Source organism: Rhinolophus ferrumequinum, chromosome 10, assembly GCF_004115265.2.
Source record: "Rhinolophus ferrumequinum isolate MPI-CBG mRhiFer1 chromosome 10, mRhiFer1_v1.p, whole genome shotgun sequence".
Lineage (NCBI taxonomy): Eukaryota > Metazoa > Chordata > Mammalia > Chiroptera > Rhinolophidae > Rhinolophus > Rhinolophus ferrumequinum.
The window spans coordinates 74,205,392-74,217,432 of record NC_046293.1 but is presented as its reverse complement, the minus strand read 5'-3'; the positions used below and the strand labels follow the sequence as shown (position 1 = coordinate 74,217,432).

General features: G+C 44.5%; 2 protein-coding genes across 2 annotated transcripts; both read right to left on the bottom strand.

Annotated features, from left to right (window-relative positions):
• Positions 1-230: 230 nt before the first annotated feature.
• Positions 231-2,321, bottom strand: MYF5 (myogenic factor 5). The gene is made up of 3 exons (XM_033118306.1): positions 1,778-2,321; positions 867-942; positions 231-471 (listed from the first exon to the last, which is right to left on the bottom strand). Exons 1-3 carry the CDS (start codon positions 2,276-2,278, stop codon positions 281-283), a joined length of 768 nt encoding a protein of 255 aa, XP_032974197.1. The 5' UTR covers positions 2,279-2,321; the 3' UTR covers positions 231-280.
• Positions 2,322-9,797: 7,476 nt separating this feature from the next.
• On the bottom strand, positions 9,798-11,659 carry MYF6 (myogenic factor 6). The gene is made up of 3 exons (XM_033117518.1): positions 11,042-11,659; positions 10,670-10,760; positions 9,798-10,430 (listed from the first exon to the last, which is right to left on the bottom strand). Exons 1-3 carry the CDS (start codon positions 11,558-11,560, stop codon positions 10,312-10,314), a joined length of 729 nt encoding a protein of 242 aa, XP_032973409.1. The 5' UTR covers positions 11,561-11,659; the 3' UTR covers positions 9,798-10,311.
• Between the last annotated feature and the right edge of the window lie 382 nt (positions 11,660-12,041).

Below are 12,041 nucleotides of genomic sequence, written 5' to 3'. Positions count from 1 at the left end.
TATCAGAAATAATATTAGAACTATGTATCTAAAGCAAAGAAGAAGGAAAAGAAGGAGGGAGGAGAGAAAAGGAGAGGAAGAGAAAAGAAATAAAGTATTAATTGCAATGGTTAAGTTTTTAGTTAAATACACTTTCTTATAAAGTGGCAAGGTAGTATGTACAAATTTACAACTGAAAGGAAATCTATGTACAGGTTGTCTTGCTTTTGGACTCCTTGGGCCTCCTTCCTCCTGTGTAATAGGTCCTCCTGGCAGAATTGATTGAGACTAGATGTTTAGTTCATAGCACATGATAGATGAGCCTGGAACTAGAGGCCCCTGGAGTTGCGGGCTGTGAATCAGTGTTGGCAACTGGGGAGAGAGAAGCGGAGTCCTGGAGAGGCAATCCAGGTTGCTCTGAGTTGGTGATCCGATCCACTATGCTGGATAAGCAATCAAGGCTGGATAAGGAGCTTTTATCTGTGGCATATACTAAGGATACAAAGAGAAAAACCATTAAAAAAAAATCACCAAATATACAGACTTGCTTATGTTGCCCCTTAAACTGTAGGTCAGCACCTTTGACACCAAGAGGTCAGGTGGTCACAGAAAGCCTGATGCAAAAATCTTCAACAAATATCTAGCAATTAATGGGGTGAATGTAGGATGCAGAAAAGCCCTCTAGTAATATACCAAGAGAACGTGCACATATATATGTATTCATTAGGTGCATTTTGTGTGTAGTTTGCTCTGCCATGATCTCCCCATAAGAACCATCACTTCTATTCCCTTCCCCGGTACTGCCAGGAAGGGCAGGCTCTGCTTTAACAGGCTGAATTGTGAAGTTGAACTGGTCTTTCAACTCTTCTGAAGTCATCGGTTCTTACCATTTGATATATCAGGACAGTAGATGCTGTCAAAACTGCTGCTCTTTCTGGACCAGACAGGGCTGTTACATTCAGGCTACAGTACAAGACAAAAAAGAAGTTTGTTTTTAAGTCTTGGCAAAAGATTCTCTGACCTAGAGAGAGGCAGTGCTTGCCCACTAGCTCCGTAAACTGACCCCTGTCAATCACCTTCATTGCCTTGATGTAGGAAGAGTTAGCCCTCACCAAGTTGCAAGGGCACTGAGGTCAATCTCTGTGCTTGGGGAAGAGGAGTGCAGCAGCAAAGGGAAAAGGGGGGTGGAATTTAGCAGCAATGTGCAGTGGGTTAACCATGCAAAATGGATTGGAGTAGAAGGAAGCCACACTAATTCAGGGAGAGAACACTTTCCCAGGGCAAAAACACATTAAAACCTGGCAGCGTTGGAGCAAACGCTCTCTGTAATGAATGCATCACCATCTCCATCCAGCCAGGCCTCAGCAAAACAGGGACTGGAGCCACGAGGGTATTTCTTTCATTAAGTTATAAACTGTAGGGCAGTGGGAATTTCAGAGTTGCCTCTAGATGTTAGTGAATGGAAGGCTCCACTGATCGTATATTTTGGAAATAAACTGAGCAATGAAGAAAACATGTGATTGATCATTCACAGCCACTTATCTCACATGACACCTCTCTTCTACAACGTACATGTAGAACCTGATAGGAAGTCAAACTAAAATGCTGTTCAACAGCTATGTTTCCCAGCATCTTTTGAAATGTGGCACCTCTCTTCCCTTACAGCAACTGTCTGCCCACCCTCAACTATCCACCAAATAACCTTTGAGTATTTGCTTGCCACACCTGGTTTAAATGAGATGTATGGATTTTTGGCAGAGATTGGAGTGACGAAGTAGGTACCAGAGCTATCTCTTACCATGCCATCCGAGCAGTTGGAGGTGGGGCTGGTGGGCTCCGAGCAGCTCTGTCCCGGCAGGCTGTAGTAGTTCTCCACCTGCTCCCTCAGCAGCTCCTGCAGGCTCTCGATGTAGCGGATGGCATTCCTGAGGATCTCCACCTTGGGCAACCTCTGGTTGGGGTTGCTCGTGGTGCACCTCTTGAGCGTCTCGAAAGCCTGGTTGACCTTCTTCAGGCGTCTGCGCTCACGCATGGTGGCCGCCTTCCGCCTATCCATGGTAGTGGACTTTCTCTTGCATGCTTTGCAGGCCCACATGAGGCAGTGGCCAGCCTGGTGGTGGCCTGTAGGTGCCCGCACGTGCTCATCCTCGTCTGAGCCTTGCAGCTCTGCTTTGTGCGCCCCGAAGGCAGCCACTCGTGGCTCAAACTCATCCCCGAATTCGCCCTCGGGGGACGGGATACAGGAGCCGTCATAGAAATACTCAGAAGGCGAGAACTGGCAGCTATCCATCATGTCCATCCTCTATGGTGAGGCCGGCGGGGCACCTGGACAGCAGTGAGAGAGATGAGGGAGAAACTTGAGCCCGGAGCGGCTGCTGGACAGCCAACCTCGGGCGGGCGAAGCTCCCTGGTTGGTTTCTCCGGTAATTAACAAGGGCAGACGCCTGGCGGCCTGGGTCTGCCGTGCTGGGGTTAGGGCTCTTTATATATTCTTGGGGGAGGGAGGCCGGCCCCAGTGGCCAGACACTATTAGCATATCCCACCGCCACCCGCGCTGGGACTGCCTGGGCAAACCTCCGTCTTTCCTCTAGAGACAATTTGCTGTTTACTGCTCTTTTTGACACTAATGGTTTTACTGCATTTCTGCGGGGGAGGGGCATGGCTCCCCAACCTGCTCACTTGCACTTTCTAGATTCACTTAGAGTGTCACAGACAAAAGGAAGGAAGTCCAACTTTTTGCAATTATTCACACATTGAAAAACAATAGATAAAACTCCCTACTCTCAGCTGACACCAAAAGTCTACCTGCCTTCCCATTTAGAGATATGGGTAAATGACTTTAGTTTTAGGTGTTTGTTTATCTTTTTCACAGACTTTAGTGATCTCAGGCTTCTTTTTTTGTCAGTGGACCGGAATAACGGTTGCTAAAAACTTGAAGTGACACTTTCAATCATGGAGTGAAATCTAGATTTTTTTTTTTAAATATGTATTTTGTTCAGATCAGACTGTCATTTTATAAGCTCTATGTTATTGGGAGTAGGTGGGGTGCTCACTGCTCTGAGTTCTCTCTCCCTGTCTGCTCCTCTAAAAGGAGGTGGGCTCAATCAGGGTTCAGGTGACAGGGAACGTCCTTCCTTCCTTTTCACCTTCTGCACACGTTTATTGAGCGCCTTCTCCTTTGCACCAGGCCTTTGCTAGACCCTGGGCTGGCGGAAGATACACATCGCGGCGTCTCTAGGATCTGTATTAGAAGAAACCCAGTTTTACACCGCGAACTCCCCTTCCAGGGGCGCGTCTCCTTTCTCGCTCTCTATCTGCTCCGCCCTATCATTTCAACAGACTAAACAGCCAAGCTGGGCTTTGGGGTCGCTGATTTTCTGCTTTCGGGCAAACTCGCACCGTTACAGATGCATCCCAGCTGCCGGCACAGCAATCCTTCTCGGCTCGTGTAAAATTTCCAACTCCTCAAACCCTGAGTAACTTCACACACTCCCGCGACAAAAGCCTTCCAGAAAAGCAATCGTAGCAGGGTCTTTGAAACTTTTGTGGGTAAAAGACGAGAGGGGAGAGCTGTCATTTAAATAAGAATGAATCTATTAATAAGCTTTTGCCAATCGTCCTCTGGCCTTCACCTACTTCCTGATCACTGGGGGTGGGGGGTGCAGTTTATCTCTAGGAAAAACAATTACTTAAGGTTTACACAAATAGACTTAGTCTGGGGGTTTGGACCCATTAAAACATGAGGGAATGTTCACATCTCGATCTGCGGTCATCCAGTACAGTAAGTATGTGGCTCCAAAGTTCTTTGTGGGAGAGGGGCACTTTCCTTTCTACCACTTTTCTGTAAAATTATTTTCCTAAAACAACACTGGCTGGCTGATTTCACGTCCGCAGGGGCCAGATAAATGTTAACTTTTTCAGGGTGAGATCCTCTCCCCAAAGTGAAGGTCCTGAAAACCAGGGCTAGGAGAGTGACAGTCACTAAGGTTTGCTACAGAGTTGCAGTCCCCTCTCCCATGTTGTGTCATCCCTAAGGCAAAGACACCACGACCATCATGCTTGGAAAAATCAGGCTCCCTTTCACACCAACGGGCTGCTTAATTGTCTGGCCAGTGGGAAATCCATCTGCACCTTATTTAGGACTATTAACAGGTGAATGCCTTTGAAATGAATACAACACCCAGGGCTACACCAGATAAAAGAGTCAAGTTCCTAAAGGACCCAGGCCGAATGGAAGGCTGCATCCACGGGTGGAAACACTGGAATTCCTGCACATTGCTGCCTCTGAAATACAATAGTGGGGCCATCTCATCCAGGAATTCTCAGCCACGTCCCACAACTTCTGGCCAGCAGCAGCACTACCACTTTCTTTGGCTATGGAGTTCAGATCTTAGCACACTGGCTACAGCTAAACAGAATTATGTGCAGATTTATGATCTGGGCACAAATGAAGTTGCTCCTTAAAGTTTAGGTGGAAGGTAGAGGTTTCACTTTTGCAACCCTTTCAGCTGATTTCTTGCCACCACACACCTAATATGCTTTGTACCAATTCTTCAGTGTGGCATATTTGTAGCAAACAATTATTAAGACTTTTCTATTTGCCACGCACTGTTCTCAACCATTCCCATGTATTCACTCATTTACTCCTTCCAACGACTCTATGGGGACTATTAATAGAATCATTTTTAAAAGAAGGGAACCCAAGCTCCAGGGGTAGGTGGTAATTTGTCCAGGCCACACAGGATTAGGAAACTAGTCATTCCCTTGTCTAGCTTGTAGTCCTAGAGGTAAATTTTGTTTGTTTTCTTCTTCTACAGGTTCAGGCTCAGTGCGAGTGCTTAGCGGTGCAGAGCAGAAACTGGAAAAGCTGGGTCCCTGACGTCTTCCCCTCCGCTCTCAGTCCTGGGAAGTCGCTGTCACTCAGGAGGCTCTGTCAGTAACGGTCGTTCTCAGATGTTAGGGCTGTCTTTGGTAAGGTGATCTCAAAACAAATTTACCAGAGTGCCGCGGCGATTGGAGCTAAAGAAGCCAAGAAAACACAAGCGTCCAGCGGCTTAATGGGACTTGCTAGCGGGGAAACAGGGTCCGGGGTTGACGACCCTTGGGACTCAAGTGCTGAAAATAGGATCTCAGAGCACCAAAATCAAAAAACGAGACAAAACCTTTAAACCGCTGTTAGGGGTGAGAGGAGAAAGATTAAAAAGTGGGAGGCAGTGTACAAAGAAGGAGGGGAGCCCGGCTCCTCAAAGATGCCTGGGGTCCCCCAATTCAGGAGAGGTTCCGCTGCTTTTCCCAGGGGAAACCTTGTGAGAGAAAAATGGGAAATTGCGTGAGCGATACAGAGAAAAAAAAAAAGTTTTGTTTGTTTGTTTGTTTGTTGTCTGAGGGGGGAAATTGAACAGGGAAGTATTTTCACTTTAAAAAGTTCTGTTGGTTATTTGGTTGCCCTCTTTTACTCAAAATCAGACTAGCTTTGGCTTTTGTTCCTCATACAAAAGACTTAAAATACAATCTGTTTTCTACTATTTCTCCAGAGAAGAGGACTTCTCATATGCAGAGAAAACCACATGTATTTTAACATGTAAACAGTTGTAAGAAATGATGAGTCCGACACTGACTGCTAGGAAAGCCTAGGAGCAGGTAGACAGGAACAGAGGGGAAGAAAACTAAGCCACATAGGGTGTTATAAACAAATGCCCACCAAGGTTCTGGAGAAGTAGATAGTCAATTTTTTTTTTTTTCATTTCACATTCTGAAGAAAAATAAATACAGGTTTGATGTTCTTTCAATTTAGACTTATAAGCAGGTTTTAATTGCTTAGACTTTTAAGTAATCATCAACTTTTCTTTTTAAGGGAAACTATTTTAGTTTAAGCATTGTGGCAACAATCCTAGTGTTGATGGACAGACCGCACCAGCAAAATGATACTCAGAGCTTCCTTTCCTAGTAAATTTTGCCCTCCCTAGGAATTCTGGATTATTGAAAATTCTCCATGCTTCTCTTAGTGGGAGAAGCAAATGTCACAGAAAGACTAGCCTATTTCAATTCATTTCTGCCTCTGCCTGAGACCCTTAACAACTCTGGGACAAAGGGAGTTGTTCTGGAGATTTTTGCTTATATATGACTTCAATGTGCTACACAATATCAAACTGTTATTAGCTCTGGGAACCAGGCACACCTAAGTAAACACATTAGTACCTGCCAAAGCTGCTGGAAGAATTTGTGGAGAAGACAGCTGAGGAAGACATTGGCTTCTGCTTGAATTCGAAGACTCCCAGGAGAGATCAAAGGCCTAAATAAGGACTTTTAGCAGCCTTGAGAGTAGAGAAAGGAGCCAGTTCTTGCAGCATTATCTTTGTTCCAGCACATGGCATAGCCATTCCATCTCATAGGCTGACTCTGAACTAGGCTTGCAAAATTGCTTTTCAGAATGAAACCTCTAAGACCAAGGATCATCTTTTGTAACACTGCTTTTGAGTTTAAGGGAGTGACTGGAGGGGTCTGTTGGAGAAATGTGTTGATGGCTTGGTTCTTTGAGGAAATACCATGCTATTGCTAATTTACTATTGCACCAAGTTAGGTAATGAGATATTCAAAGTTTAAACTAAAACATTTAAAAACTATTTTCCCATATATGGTGTTCTGGGAGGAGGATTTTGAGATTAAAACATGGGATAAAATATTACTAAGAGGAACCCACAAACAGATACATTCTAATTTTAAGTCAAAAATATCTTAATAAGGATAAAGGTCAGGTTAAGCAACCCAAGACTTTTCTGGCCACCTCAAGAACAATTAGAAACACTGAATTTCAGCACCACATTCTCACCCCCCAACCCCCCAAACATGTGATAGAGCCTGGGGGCAAAAAAAGGAAGAAAAGATTGTATTAGACATAAGTTGGATTTCCACTATGTTCAGGCTTGGAATTCAATGATCCAGGTATGATGATTCAAGTTAGTTTGAGAAAACTGACATTTCACTTCACGTTTCACAAACTGTATCTATAGTAATATTAAAAAACAAAAAATCATTCATTATTTTATATGGGATATCTTTATGCTTGCCTCTGGGAAGAGGCTCAGTTTAAATCCCAAATTGCTTATTTTTACCAAGTTATTACATCTTGATTTTCTGCTTCCATGGCCCTGTTTTTTGTTTTTTTTCTGTTTGTTTTTGGGTTGTTTTATTCTTTTGTGTTTTTCTTGTGTGTGTGTGTGTGTGTGTGGCTTTGGCTTTGGCCTTAGTAAAGATTAACATCATTAATATCCAATAAAAACATTTTAATTGCAAACACACCAAGGATTTCATTGGAAAGCCTAACATGTCAGCTACAGCAGTGGAGGTCACATGAAGTCTTTGGGAAATATTTGCTCTATTTAATGAAGAGACTTCTATAGGCAAACTTATTCCAAACAATTTCTCAAGTTACCCAGCTAGGAGAGATAGAGAGGATTTAGTTTGCAAAGACTGAATCAAATCTATCAGCAAGTAAAGTCCATGAATTGATAAAAGCATTCTGCTGCTGAGCAGGTTATAACACAGATCTTATTTTAAATATATGTGCAATCATAAAGTAAAGGAGTTCACTTGGTCAATTATATGGTATTTGACTTCAGCCGTGGTATAAATCTGATTTTTTTAAAATATAGGTATGTGAATATACATACATTTTAGGGAAAATATTGATTTTCAGGAAAAACATAGATACCTAATAATAAGCATGAGTAATGGTTATACACACCACCCAGATATATTCACACATGTTCTGGTTGGATAACTTGAAATGCTTTCTCACTTATTTTGTAGTTAAATTACTAGCTAATCGCTCTTGAGGAAGAGCTTTTGAAAAGCAACTGTCAAAAAGAGCCAAATTATTCTACAGAGAATGGATGTTCCTTCTTATCTCCCAAAGGTTATTTTTGGGGGTGCATGGTGATGGAGAAAACAGGCTGGAAGCCTTTGAAATTGACTGGCTCCAAGTTCTGACTCTATACTCACAAATGCAAGAACCTCTCTGTTCCAAAGCATCCTTTTTCTCTAAAATAGAAATAACCATTGTACGTCTTTCACTTGTTGTACTATATGAGTTAATATGTAAAATGCTACAAGTGGCTCATTAATGTCGCTGCTGGTCTCATTGTTATTAAACACTTTCCCAACCAGAGCCTGTAAAGGCTGGAAAACCGAATCTGAAGAAACTGTGGGTTATGGTGGAAGAAAGCGTCTTGATGGTCAATTTAGATTCACTAATGAAAAAAAAAACAAAAACCGACATTGTTTATGTTGCACGCTGTTTTGGCTAAACACTTTATATGGGTTATCTCAGTGAATCTTGACAACCCCGGGGGTTAAGCACCATGATTGTCGTCCCCACTATTTTATAAATGAGGAAATGGAGGAAGGGAGGGAACAGTTACAGCCCAAGGCTTCCCAGTGGCAACCTGGATTCAGTCTGGGGAATCAGCACCCACCAAGGCTCCACCTGCTTTTCGCAAACCTTTGAGAGGAATTATATGTCAATGTCAGTTTCCTCTGTGAACTTTACTGCGTTTAAAAAGTATTGTAGGTGAAATTAGAATTATCCAGATGCTCAGAAAACAAAGTACTACTTAACTATTACCCACCAGGAGAGACCTCTTGAGATGGAAAAACAAGATACTGCTCCGCTCCTGCAGAGGGCGCTGTTTGTGGCCGTTTATGGAACTTGCGTGGTGTGCGACAGGAAGGTTCAGACTGGAGTGTTAGGAAGCAAGGTTGGGCTGGGAAATAACTGAATTCGATTTGTTTTTCACATTTCTGAACTGAGACTAGCTCTCGGAAAGGGAGGGGGAGGTAGGGTGGGGGAGAGTCAAACGGAGGATGCCACTTACAGAATGTACGAGACAAAAGTAGCAATTGCAAAGAAATGGCTTGCCCCTCTCCTCTGCTTCACTTCCCACTGCGATTCTTGGTGGTCGTTTCTTCCTGAGGTTACAGGATAAACAAACCTGGTGCACGTTGTAAAATCCTCACCGTGAGGAGCTCCCGGGGCTTCAAGCCTCTCTGGGGCTTTGCTATTTGGCCCAGCTAAGAGGTTTCATGTGTGTTGTTGTTGTCCTTTGCCCTCAACCATTTAACCCTTCCCTCTCTTGAAGCAACCCTTCCTTCAAAGAAACCCACCCCACCTCAAGAGACAGATTGTCCCCTTCTTTTATCTTTCTCTTTGGAAAACTGACCCAGGCCACACGAGGCCTTGAGGATATTCCAATCTTCTAGCCACCAGTCTAGTTCAAGAAAACTGGGGTGGAGGCCAGAGACCTGGCTAGTGCAGCCCCCCAGGACTCCATATGAATGAATGCTTCTTCAGGAAGGACCCAGCCTGGGAAGTCAAAGAGGGAAAGCCATTTGGGCTAAATTAGCTGAAGATCTTTTAGGAAAAGAAGCAAAGAAGTTTGGTGAGGCAATTTCTTGCAACAATGAGATTTTACTGGATTGAAAATGCAGTTGTTAACTTTGAGTAAGCAAATTTTACCCAGAGGTCCAGGTATATGACAGTTAAAAGAAATAGAAAGTATGTTGATAAAAGGGGAAAGGACAGTTTCCTCCTGGATATGTTTCACGTATAACCACAAGTATAAAGTCTACGGGAGATAGAAAAGTGAACAGCTTAATTCAGACATTGGAAAAAAAAACATTTTGTCTCCCTTTAAATCAATCTTTAAGAAAACACCCAAATATATGGGCTTATGTGATGTCTAAAATATGGCTCTCTTTATGTAAACATGCCTCAAACATATTTTTTTCAGCTGAATAAAAATAGGAGCAACTTTGTTCACATAGAAACTTATTTTTTAATATTACAATACCAGGATCCTCTCACATTTTATATACAATATGTCACTCTACACTTAAAATATATTTCTTAGGTTTACATATAAAATGAAAGTACTAAGATTATTTACAAAAAATACATTCAATATCACTAATATGTAAATGCAACTTTGTTTTAGACAGGAATGAACTTCTTTTGAACATGGCACAAAAGAATCGCTGTAATAACAGTAAATATATTACAAAACCAACCAAACAAAAATGAAGTAAGCCTTCTAGACCTAACCCACTCGCTGTTCCAAAAAATAAAAGCCCAAAGCCGACAGATTTTTCTCATCTGAGCGTGCACAACAGTTTCGGAGAAATTTCTTTGTGAATTTGTCTCCTTCCCTTTCATAGACTCCTAGGTCTGGGTTCCTAATTAATGTAATATGACCTAATCTAAAGGATTAGGCGAAGGAGGGAGAGAGGGTGGGATCTTCCTGCTGCGTGGAGAACATCACAAACACCGGCTGGGTGTTACTTCTCCACCACCTCCTCCACGCAAGGGAGTTTGCATTCCTCCGAAGAAATGCTGTCCACGATGGAAGAAAGGCATCGAAGGCTACTCGAGGCCGACGAATCAATGCTTGCCCCTCCTAAAAGCAGAAAACACACACACGCACACACAAACAGCAAAGAAGTAAGAAGAGGCAACGGCGCGCCCGGCTCCAGGCCTCTTACGCAGCGCGAGAGAAGTGACCCCGCGCACAAGGAGCGCACTTCTCCCAGGGCGCGTCCCTGCTCTTGCTCCCAGCCTTTTCTGTCTCGAACGAGCACCCTGGCCCCCTCCCGGGGTGTTCCCTAGCACAGCCCAGTACCCTTTCTTTTACTTTACCTTCCTTGGCAGTTATCACGAGCCCCCTGGAATGATCCGAAACACTTGGCCACTGGGAGCTGCAGGTGCGCAGGAAATCCGCACCCTCAAGCTGGAGGAAAACCAAGGCAGCGGTAGATTAGGAAAGAAACATCAGTTCCGAGGGTGGGGGTGCCTTTGTAGGGGTGTCTCCCTTGCTTCCTCGGTGCGCATTTCCTGCCTATTGCAGGTACCCCGTGTTCACGGGTCACTGGGGGTTCATTAGAGAGGAAGCAGGAGGGGCGGGCGAGGAAGGGGGACAGGAAAGGAGACCGACCAGCTGGAGGTTAAGGCCCCAAGGAAAGCGTCTAATTAGCCTTTACATTCCCCTGCCCGGGCAGCATCTGGGCTTACATTCTCTTGCTTGGGTCTGTAGCTGAAGGGGTCCACCCCTAGCTCCTGCATTTTCTCCTGCTGATCCAGCCGGTGCAGCAGGTCCTGCAGCCGCTCAATGTAGCTGATGGCGCTCCGCAGAATCTCCACCTTGGGCAGCCTCTGGTTGGGGTTGGCCACAGTCCGCCGCTTCAGTGCCTCGAAGGCCTCGTTGATTTTCTTTAGCCGCCTCCTCTCGCGCAGGGTGGCGGCTTTCCGTCTGTCTGTGGGGGCAGATTTTCTCTTACATGTCTTGCAAGCCCAGATCAGACACTGGCCGGGGCAGTGGGGAGGCTGTAGGCCTGGGGGCGCCAGGACATGTTCCTCTCCGCTGCTGTCGCTCCCAGCTTCCGGGGGCATTTGGTCCTGGCAGGGTGATAGGGTACCATCACTCCCTGGGTACAAAGGAGAGCCCTCTGCCACTTCTAATGGCTGCAGGGTAACATTTTCTCCGTCCAAGTAGAAGAAATAGGAGCCAGTTTCAAAAAGGTCCATCATCATGTTCTCCTCCTTGGCCTCTGACTCGGTCTGAACTGGGTGATGGGCTCAAAAACCCAGAGGAACCACCCAGATGGCATTTAATTAGTGCGGTGACATAAGTTGCCCCAGCTTTATATATAGTAGCTCCTGAAACTCAATCCAACTTTTAGCTGTCATAGAGCATCAGTCTCCCAATGTGATTACAGCCAGTGCTCTGTAGAATATCTAGTTTGAAAGAAAACTGAGAAGTGTCACCCCCCAGAATGATGCTGACAATCTATATGCAGAACAGGTTAAAACAGAATACACAGAGAGGATACCACAATTTAAACAAAGCCTTGCTTCCATTTGGGACAGTTTATATGCTAACCTGCTTACAGGACAACTTCAAAACAACTGGGGATTAACAGGGCCCCGTTCCCCTCCCCCAGGCTCATCTGAATTCTAAGTATAGACCCATGATGAAAGATTTCAAAGGCAATAGCCATTGCTCCGAAATAGC

What these genes read in the sequence shown, in the direction of transcription:
- MYF5 (XM_033118306.1), bottom strand. Translation starts at nt 2,278, where the DNA reads ATGGACATGATGGATAGCTGCCAGTTCTCGCCTTCTGAGTATTTCTAT. An exon ending in CCAACTGCTCGGATGGCATG is followed by an intron (nt 943 to 1,777) that starts GTAAGAGATAGC and finishes CTTGTACTGTAG; the next exon opens with CCTGAATGTAACAGCCCTGT. An exon ending in CTGTCCTGATATATCAAATG is followed by an intron (nt 472 to 866) that starts GTAAGAACCGAT and finishes TTGTATCCTTAG; the next exon opens with TATATGCCACAGATAAAAGC.
- MYF6 (XM_033117518.1), bottom strand. Translation starts at nt 11,560, where the DNA reads ATGATGATGGACCTTTTTGAAACTGGCTCCTATTTCTTCTACTTGGAC. An exon ending in ACAGACCCAAGCAAGAGAAT is followed by an intron (nt 10,761 to 11,041) that starts GTAAGCCCAGAT and finishes GTTTTCCTCCAG; the next exon opens with CTTGAGGGTGCGGATTTCCT. An exon ending in CGTGATAACTGCCAAGGAAG is followed by an intron (nt 10,431 to 10,669) that starts GTAAAGTAAAAG and finishes TTCTGCTTTTAG; the next exon opens with GAGGGGCAAGCATTGATTCG.